General features: G+C 37.0%; 2 protein-coding genes across 2 annotated transcripts in view; one reads left to right on the top strand and one right to left on the bottom strand.

The window, feature by feature from the left end:
- The window catches only part of baz2a (bromodomain adjacent to zinc finger domain, 2A), a 353,839-nt gene that overhangs the window by 196,175 nt on the left and 134,141 nt on the right, over positions 1–23,523 (top strand). The window lies entirely within an intron of this gene.
- LOC111197633 (E3 ubiquitin-protein ligase TRIM35-like) lies at positions 5,761–9,527 on the bottom strand. Its single transcript, XM_049462803.1, has 6 exons — positions 9,071–9,527; positions 8,677–8,772; positions 8,312–8,542; positions 8,130–8,152; positions 7,725–7,843; positions 5,761–6,900 (listed from the first exon to the last, which is right to left on the bottom strand). The coding sequence occupies exons 1-6, from the start codon at positions 9,473–9,475 to the stop codon at positions 6,356–6,358; spliced, it is 1,419 nt and encodes a 472-aa protein (XP_049318760.1). The 5' UTR covers positions 9,476–9,527; the 3' UTR covers positions 5,761–6,355.

The raw sequence follows: 23,523 nt of genomic DNA on the forward strand, positions 1-23,523 counted from the left end.
GAACCACTGCAGGTGTTGTAGATGTCAGTATAAACCTCTGCGAGTTCCCAGGCACAGTCCTTCAGCACACGACCAGAAATGATGTTAGGCCCAGGAGATTTTCGAGCATTGATCCTGCTGAATGCTCTCCTCACACTGTCTGGGGACAGGGTCAGCACCTGGTCACCAGGCGGAGGGATGAATTTCTGGGCGGGTATATTGTTGAGTGGCTCGAACCTTGCGAAGAATCCATTTTTCTCATTACGGTAATGTGCCTTAAAGTTTTTAAAAGGCAGCTAGTATTTTATCTTTTTTTTAATAACATTTGTTTATTAAGCAGAAGAATAAAAACATTCTCACCTCTTAAACAAATAAATTGAATCCTCCCCAAATGTTATACATAACACAAATATACTTACAGAGAATAGCATTCAAAGGATATAGAAATTTCCCTAAATCAAAACATTATTTATTCTGATAATAAATTGCCATTATTGTTTGTGCTGGTTTTATGTATTGAAGAAGTGGATGCCATATTTTATTAAACTGTCCATTTTAACTATTTTATTATTACTATCTTATTTCCTCCAGATTTAAATGTGAATTCATTTCTTTTAATCATGCCTTAGTAGATACAAACCCTAAGTAAAGTTTTCTTTGCTTTAATAAGGTCATATGATTATAGCTGCTGTTGGGGTTTTCTAAGTGTTAATATAACTTACAATAGCCCTATCAATATTGGATCGGGTTGTAATACCATGGGCCCTATTTTAGCAATCTATAGACAAGCCATTAACTGTGCACAACGTAGCTTGATTTTGGGCGTATTCAGGGAAGTAACAGCAAATTCTGGGCCCTGTACACTCGCACTCAGTGGGCCTATATCAGGGCCGGAGTGGGCCCCTTTTTCAGCCCGGGGGTTTCAGCCCAAATTCGGCCCACATTTTCCATGGAGGAACATGAATAAATGAAACAGCAGCTAGCTCTTACAATGCCTTTTTATTGCATATAAGTTCAAGTATATGTTGGTAAGTTAACAGAACACCCTTCACTTAAACATGTTTTTTATTATTGAGTTGGGCCCTCCAATTAACTATGTATTAATTAATCTATCAAATATATTGATAACATCAACTGAGGGAATGAACTTTAGACACAGCCCTCTCAACATATTGGACATTCTGTATCACAACTATTCACATTTCTGATTGATTTAATCAGCTTAAGCAACCCCACATTTCTGTAGTAGTTAATTTATTTAGACATAGAGCAGTTAAGATTTTATAGTGTAACATGATGTTTTTCACAGCTGTAGTTTGTTTCTCTGTTAATTGTTTTTCTACAGAAAATATTTTTTTGTGAACATTAGAAACAACTGTCACACAACCTGGTTAATCCACTCTCTCTCTGTAATGCACTTCCTGATTCAGTTACCTAGACACACTACATTTCCCACAATGCATCAGCCAGTTATATGACTCAATCCACTGAAATGACTGTGAATCGCTAGAGGGAGCCCAGGAGTGCGTCCTCAAATGAATAAGGGTAAATGGAGCTAAACGACTGACATTAAAATTTTTTTTTATAAAAATAGTAATTATCTTCTTGTCTAGGATATACCTTTTATTTTAAAAGTAGAATTTAGCAAAAAAAAAAAAAAAAAAGCAAAGAAAACGTAAATATATTTTTTCCATTTTCTTTCATCAAAGGTTTTTTCTATGGGAGTTGAAGTAAAACTGTAATGAAAACACTAAAATGAAAATGCAAATACCCTTTTTAACTTTCTTTTTCCAAACATGTGTGAAAATATTATGACAAAATTAAAAACCAAATTAAATCTCCTTATTTGCTATTTAATTTTTCACATGATCATGGGCCATATGTGACAAAAATAAAGTTTAAATTAAAATGGGTTTTCGCCCTTTAATTTTTTAATACCATATTTCACAGTCAAATATAAAATGAAAAAGCTGATTTTGAAAAGAAAAATATAAGTTTCACTTTGGCCTTTCCTTTTCTTGATGAACTGCATAATAAAAGTCAAAACTAAAATCAAAATGCAACGGTAATATTTTAATTTATTAGTCTTTGCTGCATGTCTGACAGATTTAAAATTAAAACACAAAATGGAAAAATCAATAACAAAGTGACAGTGTTTGATTCAGTGTTTGGTGTGGACGGCGTCTTAAGGCAAATTCAGCATGCTGGGACAGGGCGATAAATTTTTAATTTCCTATTTTCATTTTCAACCTTACTAGCATGCAAATACATGTAAATGTAAAAATGTTGAAACAGTAGGCAGAGCTACAACTAGAAACCTCCCCAGAGAGAAAGGTACAGCGAGCAGCGCTGCAGTGAACCGAGGCTAAGTGGCTAGGTCGGTAAAATGGCAAAAAGCCTTTTTAATTAAAATTATTTTTGTCATCATGTTTTGTCTTTAGTCACTGAGATTTTTCGAGACATGCTGAGGCTTTTTAAGCTGTGTAGCAGCTGAGGATTTACTTAACCAGCCCTGCTAGCTAGCTCCTTTGCTGCAACACTTAAAATAGGAACGTACTGCTGAAGCCCTGCTGAAAAGAGCTGCCAGTACTTTCACTCAACATGTTTCCTTAATATCTGATGATACATCCTGATCATTTTATCATTTACTACTAAAAAATTAGTTACATATTGGTCCTTTAATGAATGACTCTTCATATATTCTCAGTCTGTGAACGGTTTTCCATGCCTGACTATTTCCTGAGCGGCAAAAAAACCTGCATATTTAGTTGAATTTGCAGACTTCACTCACTTCTTGAATAGATTCTTTGTCAGATCAGCCTTCCACATCAGTTCCGAAACAGCTTTTTTTCCCCTCTTCTCCCTCCGGATATTTTTCAGCAAAGGCTCTGTTTTTATTTTGGAAATGTCTTGCGACCTTGGACCTTTTATTGTTAGACAGTCTTTCTCCACAAATTAGGGATACTGGTAGGCCACTCTCGTCAGATGTAGATGCAAATGAATCTGCCCAGGTATCATTAAATGTTCTATTTCTTCTGATATTTTTTGTTTCTTACATCTCTCTACAATTGGCCTACCTGGAGTGAGAAGTCCTGATAAATGGACGACATTTTGGCGGGTTGTTTTCCGCCTGTGTGACACAAGTGTGACAAAAAAAAGTATAATTTTATTTTAATATTTCCAGATCACAATAATCTTTCAATTTAGAACTAACTTCTAAAAAAGAACCAACAAAAACAAAATGTACTTAAATTAAATACTTAATAAAAATTATTTACTTTTCCAAGCCCCTTGGAGCCGCAGTAAAAGGATGAGCCGGAGCCGCGGGTTGCTGACCCCTGGCTTAGGGTCATTGTCTTGTTTGCAGGGGAACCTTTGGCCCAGTCTGAGGTCCAGAGCACTCTGAAAGAGGTTTTCTCCTGGATATCTTGGCTGCATTTAATTTACTTCAATTGCAATCAGGCGTCCTGTCCCCATAGCATGATGCTGCCACCACCATGTTTCACTGTTGGGATTGTATTGGGCAGATGATGAGCAGCGCCTGGTTTTCTCCACACATACTGCTTAGAATTAACGTCAAAATGTTTAATCTTTGTCTCATCAGACCGGAGAATCTTATTTCTCATAGTCTGGGAGTCTTGCATGTATTTTTTTGGCAAACTCTATGTGGGCTTTTTTACTGAGAAAAGGATTCCGTCAGGCCACTCTTCTATAAAGCCCAGACTGGTGGAGGGCTGCTGTGATAGTTTAAGGAGTAGAACCATCTCAAGGAGGATCAGAAGAAATTGACAGCACGTGAGTTAAATATGAGTGTCACAGCAAAGAGTCGGAATACATATGACCATGTGTTATTTCAGTTTTTCCTTTTTCAAAAATTAAAAAAAAAAAAATTCCTGCCAAGATATATATATGTGCACATGTGTATGTGTGCGTGCGTGAGAAATAGAGAAGTAAAGAGAGAAGCAAAGATCTCTGTGTCAGGAATACCCAGGCAGGGTGACGAGGAGACGGACGCAAGTGCAGGTAAGGGCGAAATAAATAAATAATTTATTAAATAAATAACTAAGAAACAAGGAACATGTAAACACGTAAAAAAAGATAAACAAATAACCAAAACAAATCAGAGAACTAGAGAAAAAGTAGAGAAAAAGACAATAAATAAACAGGGAATATATACAAGGGAAATAAACTAGAAAAAATAAACAAGGAATAAAACTATAAACGTGAAAACAAGAAATAAACGAGAAACAAAGGATTAAGGCTATAGAATACAAGGAAACACTGAGAGAGACAAAACAACAGAGGAAGGTGCAAAGACCGAAGAGGGACAAGAGACAAAGGAAGGCTTTATAGCACACAAGGGAAGTGGAAACACCTGGGGCTTGGGGGCGGAGCTACAAATTGACACAGGTGGAAAAATACTGACAGGAGACACAGAGGGGCACAGGTCACGTGGGGAAGACACACAGAGACATGAGACAGGGCTAAGACGTGACACTCTGACCGGGTCTGAGTTAGAAGTCCAGAGCACACCGTTCAATCATTCAGCCAGACGACAGATCAGTGCGTTGTGCGGGGGCGGGGCAGATTTCAGCAGAAGTAGAGATCAAACTTGGTGCCTGAATTAACTTGTGTTAAAAAAATAGTAACACGTTACTGATTCTAAATTAACAGCATGCGTCAACACTTTAACGCTGACAGCCCTAACAGCCCTGCGTAAAGGTGAAAGTGATTTCGTACAGCCCCGATTTGCAGACGCTGTGCGCAGAAGTTCCCATTAACCAGAAAAAATAAATATTTATTCAGATATTTTGTAAATATTTGTTTAAATTTTTTTACTGACCTGGTGCTTTTTTTCCTCATTTTTTTTTAATTCAGGTCAAGGCTCCCTACATGCTCTTAAAGCCCAAAGGTCATTTAAGGATGATGGCTCACAGCATTTTGCTTTTGTTTGCTACGTGAATAATTTGAGTTCAGCTTTTTAGTTCATTTGAAAGAGACCTTCAACTCGGATTGTTGCATTTTTGTTATTATTTTTTCAAGAAATTAATATGTGGTAATTAGATAAATAAAATAAAACTTTCTCTGTCGCACTTCATGGATTTAATAAGCAGCACAATATAGTTGTTTAAACAAGGCGCCGCTACACACTCTGAAAGCCCAAAGACAATATAAGGATGATGGCTCACGGCATTTTTAAGTTCCACTTTTTATTAATTTGAAAGAGACCTGCAAATTGACATGTTGCTTTTTTTCAAGAATTCAAAATGTGTTAATTACATAAATAAAATTTTCTTTTCTGTCACACTTCTTGGACATGCAACACACTATAACTTTTTATACAATAAAGGTAAGAAAAGTATTTGCGTCTCCCAGTGTTTTTTTTCTTTCAGTGGAAACTGGGTCCAAACGGCTCTTTTGCCCCCTGTCCTCAGGACACAGCTAAAATAAGAAAGGAGTGGCTTCGGAAAAACTCTGTGACTATTGTTGACTGACCCACCCTGAGCCCTGACCTAAACCCAATTGAGCATTTCTGGAGAGACCTGAAAATAACTGTGCACCAACATTTACCATCCAACCTGATGGAACTAGAGAGGATCCCCAAATCCAGGTGTGAAAAACTTGTTGCATCATTCCAAAAAAGACTCATGGCTGTTTAAGTACAGCCATGAGTCTTTTTTGGAATGATGCAACAAGTTTTTCACACCTGGATTTGGGGATCCTCTCTAGTTCCATCAGGTTGGATGGTAAATGTTGGTGCACAGTTATTTTCAGGTCTCTCCAGAAATGGATGTGGGTGTTTTTACTCAATACTGAGCAGAGGGTCTGAATACTTATGACCATGTGTTATTTCAATTTTCTTCAACATTTCTGTTTTTTCCTTCCAAGATGGGGTGCTGAGTGTACATATATATAACTTATAACAGACTGAATAATTAATCAGTGTTTCTTGGTCATTAATAGAAGTGATTTAGGTGTTATTTCAGCACTTTCAATAATTCCTGCTTAATTCCTTTACCTATTAACCATAAAACAGTTTTATGAAGTTTTACTCTTACAAAATAATTACAAATAGAATTTCTTTATTCAAAATTTAGTATAGTTTATTTTACCAGGTACATAAACAAATATAACAAAATATGATATTTAATCAACATGTTAATTAACTTATGTTAATTATAATATAATGCAGTTAAAGACAGAAAATATAATCAACCCTGAAAACGTGTGAAATCACACTCCAGTAATGTTTCTAATGTAATGATATCAGAAGTCACTCCCACAGTACAGATACATTATTTCTAATATAAATGTAATGATATTTTAATAATAAACTCACTACCTGTATAAATGTTGATTCTGAGCAGAGTTAACTTTAACTGTGCTGTTCCACTGTTACTGACGTCTTCACTGGTAAGATCCTCAGAGGATAAACAGACACATTACAGAAAAGAGGTAAAACTCTCTCAGTGAAAGTGTGTGTTATAGTGTGCAGGTGTGTGTTGGTTAGAAGATCAGTGAAGGTCAGTTTCCCCCTGTCCCAGTCCAGCTGCACTCTGACCCTCTGCAGCTTCTCTTTAGGGGTGAGGGAGAGTTCTGACTGTCCTGGGCAGCATATCCAGTATTCATCATCGCTTTTATAGTAACCCAGACCCCACAGTGAATCCCAGAAAGAGTCTCCCTTTCTTGTTACAGATTCTGGGATCAAACCCAGTATCCAGTCATCACAGTCTCCAACCTGGACGTCCCAGCAGTGTGTCCCTGAATTAAAACCCTCAGAACCCAGAACACACCTGTACTTATCAAATCTCTCTGGATTATCAGGAACTGATGATCTCTGGTCTCTCTTTTCTACAGCAGTGAGATCATCAGACAGGTGGAGTTTTGGGTGGGCAGTGTTGGGGTCCAGAGTAACAGGAGCTGAGGAGAGAGAACAGAATGAAACATCATGTTTTTCTCCATTTCTGTAAATGGTTTATCTCTACAGACTGGTTTCTTTACTTTGAGTAAAACAGTTTTAATCCTTTTAATTATGGACTAAATTTAGATCTACAGTTCAGTTCAGCACTAAAACAGATCTTCAGTACTGAATGGTGTTTTATAGTTCAGTAGCAGATCTCATCTATGTTTAGCATTTTTCTGGAGTGATTCTCTCATAGAGCTAAACGTCGTTTATCATTTTCAGATCTGTTGATCATTTGTATTTACATAAACCTATATGTTTAGATCTGTCCTTATAAAGTATGCTAACTATCCCTGTTGTGTACTTGCTTTATTTTCCTGTTCACAATTTCCCGTTGCTGACGGTTTATCACAGTGTTCTGTCTTTAAGATTGTCCCATTATTTTGGTTGCCTGGTTTTTGACCTGTTTTGGGTTTTATTACTAGATGTTCTTCAGGTTAGTTATTCATGATTCATTGTTGTAGTTCTGGTTAACATATAGCTCTACTTTAGTTCTAATTATAAACATTATTTTTTATTATCATATTTTAACACCTGTTCTCCTGTTTTGTCTGACAAACATCAGATTTTCTCAGAAGTGAATCTTCTCTGTGAAGGATTGTGGGTAAGAACCTGATCATTGGTACAGCTGAGCTCCACACCTTCATATATGTTCTAGATCTTTCCACTGGATTGTTGCTGCAGATCAGTGTAGAAAACATGGAGACTCAGAACATCTGCAGGAATCAGTCCAGAATCAGACTGTATCTGAGAGATCAACCCTAAGAGAAACACAACTTACTGTACTGGATAATCTCCTGCATCTTCTCCCACACTCTGAACTTCAGGTTGGAAAGGTGTTTGGCTACATTGATCAGAGCTCCTGATGTCTTCTCTGGATGCTTTGGTGAGCGCTGAACTCTGAAAATATAAAACTGTGTGAAATATTTCACTGTATAAAGTTTACAGCCTGTAATTTATTTACCTAAACATCAATATTTTATACCATTTATTGACTCAAGTTAATAATTATATTGTTTTAGTTAAGTCAATATTTCTGCTACTGTTCTCATTACTACAACATTATCACACAATCCTCAGTCACCTTCATTTCATTATTATACATTCACATTTACTGTCAATCAAATATACTGTAGATTTAAATGAATAATTAGGAGAGTAAATGGGTGATCTGACACTGACTTACTGTTTCTCTGTAGACTTGAAGTTCTGAGAGAAGAAATAAAGAGAAGATTTTTATAAATAAAGAGTCTTTTCAGGAGGATTTCAGATTAAATTGAAGAAGAAATTAACATCTAAAGAGAGAGAGAGAGAGAGAGAGAGAGAGAGAGAGAGAGAGAAAGAGAGAGATGGTAAAGAGACTCTTACCTGTAAGAACTGAATGTCCTCAGCTTTCATCTCCTTCTCTATGTTTCTGATTGTGTCTGAAATAGATGATATTTCTTCATTCATCTCCTCAATCTTCCTCCTCATCATCTGACTCTTCTGCTCCTCTTCCTCCTTCAGTGCAGCTATCCTCACTGCTTCTTCATCTCTTAGAAACTGGTGAAGCTTCTCAAACTCCTGCTTTATCTGTCTCTCTGTGTGCTGGGTCTGCGTCTGGAATGAGAGACGATTAGGAAACACAAACTCTAACAGATGTTCTACAAGCTTTTACCACCTACAGGATAAGTGAACACTCATCACTAACATGATCTTAACAACATGGCTGACAGTTCAAGATGATGGATCACCTTAATGTGGGCTGCTGTTTGATCACAGTCTCGTTTAGCTTCCTCTAAGACTTTCAGGTTCTCCTGTAGAGGCTCCAAAGCAGTCTGGAGTTTAGTCTGGAATTGAACCACAGTGTAGTTTAGTGAATTCCTTCAACATTTGAACAGAAATATAAATGTGATCACAGAGAGAACGACTGAAGATCAGAGGATTTTACTGTTCAGTAAATTAAACTCAGCATTTTATAACTTTATCATTATGGATTAATGACTCACTCATACTTTCTGCTCTCTGGCCTGAAACCACACCCGCTAACAGACTTTACCTCCAACTCACATAACAGGTTGATCTGGTTCTGAACTGAGAAAGAATTTATACAGTTCAGAAATAGAAATACTAGAACTAATATTGTACCTTACAGTCAGTCACAGCTTCATCTATTGGACAGCATTTGTGATTTTTATGTGATTTTGATAGATGACAGACCACACACACAGGCTGCTGATCATCCAAACAGAAGAGCTTGAGTTTCTCATTGTGCAGACTGCAGACCCCCTCAGACCCTGCTGAAGATCTCTGACTCCTGCTCTCCAGAAAAGCTTCACACAAGTTCTTCAGTACCAGATTACAGGGAGGATCAAGCTTAGAGGATCTTCTTCTACAAACTGGACATTCTCGAGAGCCCTTAGTCTTCCAGAACTGCTGCAGACAGGTTCTACACACACTGTGGGAACATGACAGAACCACCGGATCCCTGAAGATCTCACAGCACACAGGACATGAAAGCTCTTCTTCTGAAAGAGGATTTCTAGCCGCCATTTCTTCCAACTGCTGCTGTGTTGTTTCTCTGTAACGCTCCTTCAGTCCAAACTTCACTTTCACTTCAGTTTATTCTAACTGTGGGATTTCTACACTAGATGGCAGCAGTTCACCGCCGACCTAAAACAAGCAGCTCTCAGATGGGTGAATATTATGTTTAGAGTGGGGGAAGCAGGATGTAAAACAGCACTGTAACAAATGAATACAAATAGCTCACATTACTGTAGATCTACAAAGTATCATGGGTAAAATCCAGTTAAGGGGAAATGCTACAGTAAATTATTTTTCTCATTACAGTAATGTGCCTTAAAGTTGTATCTTCCCCAAATGTTATACATAACAAAATATATAACAAAAAATATACTTACAGAGAATAGCATTCAAAGGATATAGAAATTTCCCTAAATCAAAACATTATTTATTCTGATAATACATTGCCATTATTGTTTGTGCTGGTTTCATGCATCGTAGAAGGGGATGCCATATTTTATTAAACTGTCCATTTTAACTATTTTATTACTACTATCTTATTTCCTCCAGATGTAAAAGTTTGATCATTTCTTTTAACCATACCTTAGTAGATCCAAACCCTAAGTACAGTTTTATTTGCTATAATAAGGGCATATGATAATAGCTGCTGTTGGGGTTTTCTAAGCGTCAATAGAACTTCCAGGTAGCCCAATAACTATCAATATTGGATTAGGTTGTAATACCACGGGCCCTATTTTAGCAATCTATATGTGAGCCGTCAACTGCGCACCACGCAGTTTGATTTTGGGTGTATCAGTGTGTCTTTTCTATCATAACGATGGGAAAAGTACACCTTTCACTGCTTGAAATGCAGAGAAGCCATTTACTAATTCTCTTAATAAATTATAGGTGTGTTTTGGGCGTAACGTTAAATAAACTAAATAAAATCAGTGTTTCGGTTACCATACAAGAGTCAAGCTTTTGCGCTTCTCAGCAGAAGGAACTGACCTGCTTAAAAATAGCATAAAACTGACTGTTGGCTTGGTGTAAGATAACAATGAGCCTTGTGACACGCCTTGTGCAGGGTCTAAGATAGGGACTCATGTCTAAGGCCAGTTTTTTTTATCTTAACACATGAATGCTAGTGGTCAGTTTCCTAAGCTTGCTACTGTTAAGCTATTTTTTTTTTAGCTTGAATATTTTAAGTGCTAAACAAGCAGTCAGGTGTAAAAAGTGTTTTATTTTTTCCTTCAGTTTGTTTGAGGAGAGAATTTTAATGAACTTTAACTTATTGGCTTACTGCTGCTATTGTTTGGAATTGCTCTGTTAGCTAACTAGCTGGTCAATACCCATCAGGTGATCCAGAACAACAGATATTAGTTAATATTGCTTTGTACAATAAATCTAAAATGATGTAAAATGATTAATATGTCTCTGGCAATCAAGTAAGCGTTTATTTTAAAATCTAAATGTGCATTTAAAGTATAATTATAATTGAACTTAAAGTATGCATTCTGAAAATGTACTACAGAAATTATTACTGTACATTTTACATTGTTCTTTTTACAGTGACTGTATGATAAAACACAAAGAAATATATATATTTAAAACAAACACTGGAAGATACAGCAAATACTAAACTGAATATCAAACCAAATAGACTAGAAAACTTTAAAATCAGGGTCCAAACAGAAGGAGGTAAAAACATAAAGATCAGGAACAAACCTAGCAGACCTGGTAGCATTATACACATGAGACACAGTGTTCAAACATTAAGGCCAGTAAATTCACACCAACAAACAAAGAAAGACAAAAAAAATTAACTAATCTCATACAGACAGGACAAGAAACAATAATGAAAGATAAAAAGAAGAAAGGGTTACAAATGAGGCACAAATTGGATCATTAAAACTGTAAATTTACATTTCTTTCCAATTAATAATGAAAAAAAGCATCTTTATAATATTCAAACATATTAAAAAATCATATTGCATACTTTTAATGTATTCAATCAGTGTGGTTCCAGATGGCTCCAGGAGTTAATATGAATGGTATTTTATTCATTAGGGGTTTATTGTCCAAATATAAGGCTAGGGCTGGGCGATATGGAAAAAAATCTTATTACGATATAGTTTTTCATATCAGCCGATATCGATATGTATCACGATATAAATCAAATCACTTTCTGTTACACTTAAAGGTTTCTATTTTTACTCAGAAGTGACAGAATAAGGGAGTTATGGACAAAATCACTAGCAGGCTCAGAGCCTTGTGGACAGACACTAGGATGTTAACATCTTGCCAGGTGGGTACAGCTTTTAAATTAATTTTAAAAAGGGGACAAATATATAAACTAAAAAATATGTAAGACCCTTTACATTATATGTCTGTTTAATTTAAATTGCAATAACACTTTATTTATTTTTATAAAATTATATTTAATCAAAAGATCATTCCCCTCCCTGAATGCAGGCAACTACATAAAGCAAAATACAAGAGTATATCACAGTGTTCATTTTGACAGGTGATTTTGATACAGTCTTAGTCTTTTCACTAAAATGTATAATAGTTTTAGTTACATTTTAGTCTATCGGATATTATTAGTTTTAGTCAGATTTCAGTCTAGTTTAATTTTGGTCATATAAAAAGTATGTATTACATATGTTTTACTGTTTTTCTATTTTCTATTTGTTGTAATTTTAGATAATTTACTGCTTATGTTTTTTTTTAAATAAGAGCCTTTAGTTTTTTTTTTCATTTAAATTAAGCTAACATTTAAATATTTAAAAAAAAAGTGGCCTATAATGGAGGTGGGAGGAATAAAGTCAAGTTTCTGAAATGATCCACTTCTACTGCAGTACAGATTTATACTAACATTACTGGCTTTCAGTAGACTAGACTTACATTACTTAAGTGTATTTAAAACTCCAGTTCAGTAACAGCAATGTTTAGCTCAGTTCAAATACAGCTAGACAGATTATATAATCTTCTGTATTTAGTAAAATATCCAGCATAACAGACTCTCTATCTGTTAAAAACTATAAAACACAAAGACAGAGGAGAATGCTGCCCTCAGGGTTTTCTAACAGAAACAGTGAGAGTTAGGAAAAAAGATGGAAAGTGCTTCCTTTCTGTGTGTTTATATACTAACCCCTCACTCGTGCTGAAGTTAACCTTAATTTACACGAAACGTGGATTAACACGGCTAACGTGCGTTACCCATTAGTTTATTAGAATGTAAAAAGCAGTGAAAGCATCTTAGCTAATGATGACAGATTGCACAGATCCCTTTTACACCTAAACATCGCTAACTTTAAACTGGAGACAAGCTAATCTAACTAGCAGCAAACAGAGCAGCGTTTACCTGCCTTCAGAAATCTGAACAAGCTCACCTCTCTAAATATCTTGGAGACGCATGCCTCATATTTAAAAGGTGAGTTTTCCAGTGTAGCGCCGCTGAATAGTATAAATGAAGTTTATCCAGTAAATGGGAGAGAAGGAGCCGCTATGTGAGGAGTTCAGAGTGGAGGGGCTCGGGGGGTGGGGCGGAGGGGGATGGTGGAGAGGGGAGGGGAGGGGTTGTACTGGACTGAGCAGCAGTTCAGCGTGCTGCCTGATCTCGTGCTGCGCCTTTTCACAACGCTACTTAAACGGGAAATAGAAAATTTAGTTTATCGAATTTCTCGCCCCGACTTATCGCGATATATAGTTTCCTCGATAACTATCGATATCGTTTTATCGCCCAGCACTATATAAGGCACACCTTAAAAATCATTAGATTTCTTAGAAATGTCTCAGATCTGTCAGTACAATTCAATTGAATAATTCCATTCACTCAAAAATATTAAAACATTGATTTAACACAAATGTATCACTATGTATCACAACTATTCACTTTTCTGATTGATTTAATCGGCTTAAGCAACCCCACATTTCTGTAGTAGTTAATTTATTAATGTGTAAGGCAGTTAAGATTTTATAGTGTAACATGATGTTTTTCACAGCTGTAGTTTGTTTATCTGTTAATTGTTTTTCTACAGAAAATATTTTTTGTGAACATTAGAAACAACTGTCACACAACCTGGTTAATCCACTCTCTCTCTCTGTAATGCACTTCCTGATTCAGTTACCTGTTTACACTACATTTCCCATAATGCATCAACCAGTCATATGACTCAATCCACTGAAATGACTGTGAATCGCTAGAGGGAGCCCAGGAGTGCCTCCTCAAATGAATGAGGGTTAATGGAGCTAAACGGCTGACATTTAAAAAAATAAAATAAAAATAGTGATTAATTTCTTGTCTAGGATATACCTTTTATTTAAAAAAAATGCTAAAAAAAAAAAAAGGGGAAAAGGGTAATTATATTTTTCCATTTTCTTACATCATTTTTTTTAATGGGAGGTGAAGGAAAACTGTAATGAAAAAACTAAAATGAGAATGTGAATATCATTTTTAACTTTCTTTTTCCAAACATGTGTGAAAATATTATGACAAAATTAAAAATGAAATTAAATCCTCTCATTTGCAATTTAATTTTTCACATGAGCACGGGCCATATGACAAAAATAAAGTTTTAATTAAAAAGGGCTTTTCACCCTTTAATTTTATTACCATATTTAACAGTCAAATCTAAAATGAAAAAGCTGACCTTTCCTTTTCTTGATGAACTGCATAATAAATGTCAAAACTAAAATCAAAATGCAATGGTAACGTTTTTATTTATTAGTATTTGCTGCATGTCTGACAGAATTAAAATAAAAACACAAAATGGAAAAATCAATAACAAAGTGACAGTGTTTGATTCAGTGTTTGATTCAGTGTTTGATTCAGTGTTTGATTCAGTGTTTGACGTGGACGGCGCTTTAAGTTCCAAAATAAAAAGGCAAATGCAAAGGAATGATATATATGGTGATAAATCTTTTATTTCCTATTTTCGTTTTAATTTTCAACGTTACTAGCATGCAAATACATGTAAAAACAGTAGGCGGAGCTACAACTAGAAACCTCCCCAGAGGGAAAGGTACAGCGAGTAGGGCTGCGTCCAGAAACTTTTGTTACTCCTCCTCTCCTACTCCTCCTCTCCTACTCCTCCTCTCCTACTCCTCCTCTCCTACCCCGGAAGAAGGTGGAGGAATCGAGGAGAGGAGAGGAGGAGGAGGAATGGAGGGAAGGAGCTGTAATTGGGGAAATGGGACAGCTGATCCCTTTTAGATAGGATGTTGACTACCAATGAACTGAGCCAATCACAACGCTCACTTTCAGCACGTTTCAGAACATTACTATCACACACAGCCAAAAATTCAGATATTCCAATAAAATCCTGTTTACTCCCAGCCGCATTTTAGGCCGCATCTCTGACCAGTGACTCTGGCAGCCCTGTCTGACCTCAGCCTTATGAGGGATTCAGTTTCCTCATCAGTCCCTAAGTTAAAATAAATAAGTAAATAAATTAATTAATTAAAATTATATATATTATAAATAATATATGTTTTTATATGTATAACATGATACACATAGGGTCATAAATATAGTTTTACTGAGCATACAGTTTATCTAAACTATAAATTATATTACTGCTTTACTGGCTGTTTAATTAGATAAGGAACCTAGTTAATTAATATGTTTATGACGTATATTTGGGTGTTGCCTTCCCCATTTTCGCTTGCTCTGTGGGCGTGGATGCAGTGATGTCATTGGAAAATCCTTAAAAGTCTTCCGGAGTAGGATACACTGATGTAACCTCCGTTGGAAGCCTCCTACAGGTGGATTTTAAGCGGCTTCTTTCGTCTCCTACGGTATTCAGACAGGCGGCAAGATGGCGTCACGTAATCAGTTTCCGGGTCACGGAGGAGAGGAGGAGGATCGGTAGGAAAAAGGAGACACTTTTGGGGTTTCTGGACGCAGCCTAGGTCTGCAGAGAACCTAGGCTAAGTGGCTAGGTCGGTTGAGGAGCTGCTACAGGAGGCTGCGGCGGCGCTGGAGCGAGGGAAAAGCACTGAGTTACAGCCAGTGTTGCCAACTCCTCAGTGAGGAAAGTAGCTATTGGCTGTCCTAAAAGTCGCTAGAAGTCGCTAAATGACGTCATCGCCTAATTTGCATAATACATGTGTGACCCCTCTGATGCGGACCCCTTATGTTCCTCTGCCCTCGTTGGGAAGGATACGACACAGGCTGGGATAATGCAGGTTTTTATTGCCTGTAATGAATAAGGCAGCCACAGGACAGATCATTTACATGTGCTTCGGTCAGCTTACAAGCACAGCAATGTGCACACACTCTACTGACCCTTAATACTCTTTTCAGATAAAACATTGAAATACACAATATACATCAGATAATACAATAATATTTCTATATAAAGTTTCTATATAAAATAATAACATTTTAACACATTTCTTCCTTAGTGATCGTATAGATTTTTCTCTTAATGCTTATTTCTAGTTTTTTTATATAACTATTTAGCTCTTTATATGTTTAAATCACTGCTACAAATTCCTTTTTTAATATATAAACCATACAACACAATAAAAATGGTGAATTAGCGCCATCTGGTGGCGAAGAAAAAACATGAAATCTAGGCCACATGGTGCAGCTACCTAGCTAACCTAGCTAGCAGAGATTCACAATTAGACTCAAGTGTTCAAAATCCTAAGAATTAACTAAGTAAAACACAAAAAATATATACAAATATATAACACAACTTAGAACATACCTGTAATGAATAAGGCAGCCACAGGACAGATCATTTACATGTGCTTCGGTCAGTTTACAAGCTAGAGAGACAGGCTAGAGTTAGCATATTACTAGCTCAGATTAGAATTAGATTTATAATGATTTACAGCACTTTTTACGACAGCCCAATGGGTCCACTAGTTTCTATGATATGTATTTAGAGATAATATCAGCATAAAGCAGTATTAAAACACTATACAGCATTATTAGCAGCTTTATTTAGCTGAGCTAAGCAGAGCTGTACTCACCACAGCAATGTGCACACACTCTACTGAGGAGGGTGCACAGAGTCTAGTGTATATATTTCTCTGAGCTATTACACGCTGACCGCAGCAGGTGGCGCCATACCCATTTAGCAGGAATTTCACTCAATAAAAGTAGGTAACTATTGTACACCGTTACCCATGTTTTTGAAGCTGTATTAGGATTAGGATTGAGAGAGAAAAAGTGAGTAAAAAACATCATAAATGTGTTAGAAATGTTACAAATGAACAACTTCTGTTGCTTTTTAAATAGGAGGTCACTTTTATACAGTAACTTAATTTTTATGTGAATTACATAAATTAGTTTTTTTGCCATGTTCTTAAATGTTATTACAAAAGCAGCCGGAACTGTTATTCTACTTTTTTTTTTACTTAGTTTGTTTGTTTTATTTTATTTTTTTTACGTTTTCTTAAGTTTTCTTTATTTTTAAACCTATCATAGACCAATTGTTCAATGGTTCAACAGCTTTTTTATAAAGAGACAGACACTGTGGAGGAGGTGAGTGACAGGCTGTGTGGTGAATGAGGTGAGTGACTGACTGAGATGTGTGAGTTAAATTAAGGGATTTCTGTTCGTGTCACACTGAAGACACATTAATATTTATACTTCTGCTCTGTAAATACAGAGCGGGGTCAGTCAGCGGCGGCGGCTGTGGGCACGCGCGATTCATTTGCATTGTGTTGGTGGAGCGGTGTGTGTGTGCTCTGACAGTCAGACTGCACTGTGAGTGGTGTGGGGCGGGGCTCATGGCAGCGCCCGCTGCAGCGCGGAGGACAGTAACTGAAGAGCGCGTGTTCATCTCAGAGTCGCCAAAAGTCTCCAATAACACCATAACAACTCGCTAGATTTGTCGCTAGTCGCTTTTTAACAAAAAAGTCGCTAGAGGGTCTAAAAAGATGCTAAATAAAGCGACAAAGTCGCTAAGTTGGCAACACTGGTTACAGCAGGCAGCGCTGCACAGTAAAGCGAGGCTCACCGCTAGTGAACTGCAGACTCAGCAGCCCACAGACACTTGCGTGTCGAGAGAAACCGTACGTAGTATATTGCATTTAGTCAGCTAGTGCTAGCCTAGCTAACTAACTAACAAACAAGCGTCCTAAATAGATAATAAATAAATAATAACATTTACCATTTTTTTTGATAAGCTTTTATTTTTCTTTAAACAATTTAGGTTTTAAGTTTAGATTAGAATGTGAAATACTCGTATGGTAATGAAAATGAAATGGCAAAACATTTTGTCACATGACCCGTGCTCAAGTGAAAAATTTAATTGCAAATAAGAGGATTTAAGTTGTTTTTTCATTTTGTCATAATTTGGAAAAAGAAAGTGAAAAATAGTTTTGCATTTTCAAATACTATTTGGATAGACATACCTGTCAAGTTTTGGATTTAAAAATAAAGTTTTTCGCCGCCCACTTTGAGGCTTCCAATAGCCCAACCGAGGTTTAGTATCCCTTACATTTTAAGACAGGTTTAGAAAAAAATCCAAAATAACCACATGTGAACCACTCATAGACTACAATTAGATTATCAGAATCTAATAGGTCTGCGTTTGTTGACACTAAAATGCTGTGGATATTGCTACATATGTAAAGTCGTCACTTTCTTGGCAGGAATGCACGCTCTTATAGACCGTTTCAGAGGAATATTCACGAGCGTAGGAAGTGACGTAGCTGAACACTTCCTTTTAAAGGTAAACAGCGCTCAAAACAGTGGACGTAACTTTTTAATTTAGCTTCACCTAATCTGAGAGTCACAAACATTGAAAATCAGGTCAAATTGATCTTTAAACAAATAAACTATGGAGGACCAAAAATGACATAAGTATAAATAAATACACATATAAATGAATAAATAAATAAATTAATGAATACATTTCTTATTTATATATTTATTTATTCATTTATATGTGCATTTATTTATGTCAACATTTATTTATTTATTAATTTATTTATTTTTACTTATGTCATTTTTGGTCCTCCATAGTAAACATGCCTGCTTTCGTTTTTCACACTGCTAACCTGCCCTGCAGTTACAGTGTCCGCTCACAACTTCTCCCTCCTTCTTATCTATAAACCATGCAGAGTACGTGTTGGACAGCGTTTGACTTGCTCCAACCTCACCTTACACTATAGTGATGCCTTCTCTACTACAGGAACAAATATTTCCAACTTTTCCACTGAGAAACTAATTATATGCCCCGAAACTGTGGTGTGCTTTCACTGCCTCCGTTTTAACAAGGCAGTGATCACATCTGGGTAGGTCACCTCTGGCAAGCGTTTTAAATCAAAGGAAAAAACTTCCTCTTAAATCCTTATCAAAAGGATCAGGAAAAGAGGTTTGATCACTTTTTACTAACACTATAGCGTGTTTGTTCTGTGTTCGGGAGCGAAATATGCGCATTTTGACAGCTGTATACTTGAAAATAGCGCCACCGGAAGCGTCGAAGGAACAGACATGCGCAGTAGCTTTGTTATTGTTTTCCTCATTGAAACGGTCTATATGTTATTTTTTTTTTAATTCAGTTGATTGAAAATTGAACAAAGGGTGCACAAATTCTGTAAAATGACTATTGGTGACCTAAAAATAGTATTATGAGCTTTTACTAAAGGACATGGACCAGATATCACCATCAGTGAATCCATTTCTCAGTAAAGTATGCAAAACAGTACGTCAACATTAGATTTTAGTAGCAATGTAATAATGTAAACAATTTACTTGTTTCTAAATTGTTTTTTTTTTTTTTACATTTTAAACAAATGATTAAAATAACTATTAACACATATTAGTCCTAAGAGGCCTACACAATTAATAATCTTTAAATATGACTTTTTTTATTATTACAGTCCTGATCAGTTCAGTTCATTTCAGTCCTCTCCACATTTGGATTTGCTTGGAATCCCTCTATTTACTCAGGACATGTGGTCTTACTGTTATCTTACTGTGAACTACAAATGATCATAAGCATTAGAGCAGTGTTTTTCAACCCTGTGCCTGCATATTCCCACTGTTATCCATATTCTAGAGCTTTTTCTGCTTTAAAGGCACTTAATAGTGTGTGTATGATGTGTCTAATACGCTGCTGCATCATGATTGATTTATGGTCCATAGGGGGCTAAGGGATAGAGGTCTGCATGGGACTGCTTTTTTAAACCCACTCCTGCCCGCTCCCGTGTGTTTTTGTCCCGTTACCGCCCGCTCCCGCCAAAAAATCGCTTCTTTCAATCCCGCGCCCGCCCGCCACAACACACGTGTGTGTGTTGGTCCATCCTCCAAGAGATTTTTCTTAAGGGGTTTTTGTTGCTTGCATGGGAATCATAGCGTGATTATTATAATTTTCTTAACTATTTATCAATTTGAGGGAGCGGGACCACATGTTAAACTAACCATTCTCCGCGCTCTGCAAGACCAAGCTGATTGGCTGGACTTTTTCCTAAAACTGGCACTGTGATTGGCATTAAGAGATTTTTGATTTACACAGCGGTCAGTCGCCTCATTAATAAGTGTTTTTTTTATAAAATACGGGAAATTTACAGGAAGTTACTAATACAGGAGGACGGCGGGGTAAAATACGGTAGCTTCCCAGCCAAAACGGGAGACTTGACAGGTACTTCACATTTTAACAAATAATGTATTACCATTAAAATTGTATCATTCGTTTATCTTCTTCTGACTGTCCCGTAAATGATATATACAGTTCAACAAACATTTACAAAGGCACTTCCGGCTGAGGCTTCGGTCAAGATGGTGGCGTAGACCGACTCCGCCCCCTCATGGATCCCCTATTTTGTTTTTTTTTGCTTCTGATATTCAAGTTTTTGTTTTACAATTGAGCGGATAAATGCGGCTGAAAAAGAGAACGCTGGAAGATTGCTCGTCGCCGGCTCCCTCGCCTTCTAAGAAGTCAGCTAAAAAGAAAGTCAGAAAAGCTCTGCTAATGGCGTCGGAGATGCCTGAGAACGAAGGAGACAACGTGTCAGTGATGGAAAAATTAGACCTGCTTACCGCTGCTGTTAACAAGCTGGGGACCGATCTCACTGCCGAGGTGAGAGCTGTCTGTGCTGGTTTGGAGGTCGTGAAGCAGAGGATAGGGGCCGTCGAATCGACAGTGACGAATCTGGAGACAGCCATGCAGTCTCTTACCGCCCGCACTGATATCATCCAAGCGGCTCAAAGGCAGGAGAGATCTTATACAGCCGAGTTGGTGGAAAACCTAAACAAGCTACGAGCTAAGCTAGCGGAGCTTGAGGATGGAAGTCGCCGCAAGTACCTACTCCTCGTGGGACTTCCAGAGGGCTTGGAGGGAGACGATGCCATCGGCTTCATCCAGAAACATCTCCCTGTATGTCTCCCTTCGTTGGAGGGTCGGGCTTTTGAGATAGAAAGAGCCCACAGAGTTTACAGCTTCAAATACAGCTAATAAATACAGCTAACTCAAATACAGCTTCCAAACCACGTTTACTTATTTTCAAGTTGCTTCGCTACAATGACCGACAACTCACCTTGGCAGCATATAGGAAGGCTGGATCTCCGCTCGTACATGCCCAGGCAAAGCTACTCCTCTTCGCGGAGTTGTTTCTTCTGAAGCTTCGGCAAAGTACTGAACTGACTATACATCTCTGGTTGGGTCTCATTCGCGTCCACAATTCTAGCATTGAAATATGGAGTTCTGGACTCTTGAGGGGCCTCCTTTTGACGGAGAGCCCGGGAAGTTTACATGTTGTGTTCTGGCTAGTTTATGCAGGCTGTTCTGGTTTTTGTAATGTTGTTCGTTGTACTTCAGATGCACACACCGTTCTAGCACTAGTAATCACCTACTTATATCCTCATTTTTTTCTGCATGTTTACTGTACAGCTGCAATGAGTGAATCTTCCCCATGTGAATGAGTAGGTTTAATTTTATGTCCTGGAATGTCAGGGGCCTAAACGAACCAGTTAAAAGGGCCAAATCTTAAATTTTCTTCGCCAAAAGTCGGTAGATATTGCCCTACTTCAAGAAACCAATCTAAAGATTGCAGATGTCCGCAGAGGTCAAAACAGGCATTATAGGATTGCAGCCAGCTCTTCTGCACCTAACAAAACAAAGGGTGTTTCTATCTTAATTAAGAGAAATCTGAATCTTAATATACTTAAATCCAGTGCTGACATGAAAGGGAGGTTCTGTTTTATAAAATGTAATTTTGATTCTGTTAAGATGTAGTTAAGATATTTTTTCAGTATACGCCCCTAACTATCAAGATGCCTCTTTCTACGATTCTCTTAAACAAGTTGTTCTACGTCACCCAGATTGCATTTTTTTAATGGGGGGGGGACTATAACAGTGTGGTGGATAATAGCCTGGATAGGATGTGTAATACACAGGCCTTAAACCAATCTAATGCTTCATCTAATTTACTGAGAGATTTCCTGACTGACTTGAATTTGATTAATCCTTGGCGCACTATAAACCCTAGTAATAGAGACTACACTTTTTTTTAAGTCATATTCGTGGATTGATTATATTTTTCTTTAAGACAATGGATAAGGTGTGTAGACAATTTCTCTGGAATGGCAAGAGAGCCAGAATAAAATTTTCCACTCTTCAACAATCTAAAGTTTCTGGAGGATTGGGGATTGGGGATTGGGGCTTCCTCATTTTAAGTTTCACTATTTATCTTTTCAATTAGCTCACATGAGAACATGGTTTGACCCCCATTCTATGACATCATGGCGGAATCTAGAAAGTAAAATTATTGAACCCCTTAGAATGGATGACTTGCCCTTTACAGGTCTTAATTAAAAAAAGGCAAGATTGTATTTTGGGGCAGTGATCAGTAATACACTGGAGGTGTGGCTGCAGGCAAATAAAGATATGGACATCAATCTAAAATTTTATGAACATTCTCCAATCTGGCGTAATCATTTTTTGCTGACAGGGGGCAAACCTTTTATCTTTCCTCCCTGGGCAAAAGCTGGCATTTTAATTCTGGACAATCTGTATAATGACAAGGAGCTAAGACATTTTAATGACCTAAAGAAAACCTACTCTCTGCCAGGTTCATCTTATTTTCTGTACCCACGATTACGGTCTTCATTACGAGCATATGGGATCGTCCCCTGAGAACACATCCTCTTTTGGCTTTATTTAAATCACTCTCTGATTCTCATGGTTTGGTTTCAGAAATTTATAATAAGTTTTCTTCTTTAGTCTCCCAAGAGCCTGGTATAGTAAAAATGTGGGAATGCGATTTATCTCTGTGTAATGACATAATGAATTTGGATTGGAGCTTAATTTGGAGCAACATCTTTAACTCTTCAAAAAATTTCGCTCACCAACTGATATATTATAAAGTGGTTCTCAGGTTCTATATCACTCCCTACCGTGCATTTCAGATGAAACTAACTGATGTCATAGTTGTTCTCTTAGGGTTGTATGCAGTTATATGCATGTTTTCTGGCAGTGCCCCCAAATTTTGTTCAAATTTTGGAATGAGGTGATCCCCCTGTTATCCACTTTCTCCCTCTCTCCCCTGCACTATTTCTCCTTGGGGATGACTCCACTCTTAATTTGCGTATTTCTCAAAGGAAAATAATAATGGCAGCTGTTACAGCAGCCATAAAATTGATATTAAAATTCCGTCTGGAGGAGAAAATTCTTTTAAAACGTACTTTCTTATATTTTTTTCTTGATGTTCTTGTGCTGGAGAGGGCCACCGCCAGATTACATCATGCTAAAGCTGCTACAATCCGATACTGGTCAGAAGCTATTGCTTTCATAAAAGATAAGTTATCCTGAAATAAACTGATGAATGGGTATTTGTTACATAGTGTTATGTAAGGGTGCTTTCAGTGCTTGTGTGTTAATTTGTATGTAGGCAGATGTATGTGGATGTCTGCTATATATATTCTACGGATATTTTAAAAAGTATCTTTTGTTTTTGCTTTGTTATCATACTTACATTTTTCACATTTTCATATTAGACAAAGATAACCTGAGTAAATATAAAAACAGTTACATTTATTAAGGGAAAAAAATCTATCCAACCTGGCCTTGAGTGAAAAAGTATTGGCCGCTCAAACCTAATATCTTGTCACCTTT

This window comes from Astyanax mexicanus, chromosome 13 (genome assembly GCF_023375975.1).
Source record: "Astyanax mexicanus isolate ESR-SI-001 chromosome 13, AstMex3_surface, whole genome shotgun sequence".
Lineage (NCBI taxonomy): Eukaryota > Metazoa > Chordata > Actinopteri > Characiformes > Acestrorhamphidae > Astyanax > Astyanax mexicanus.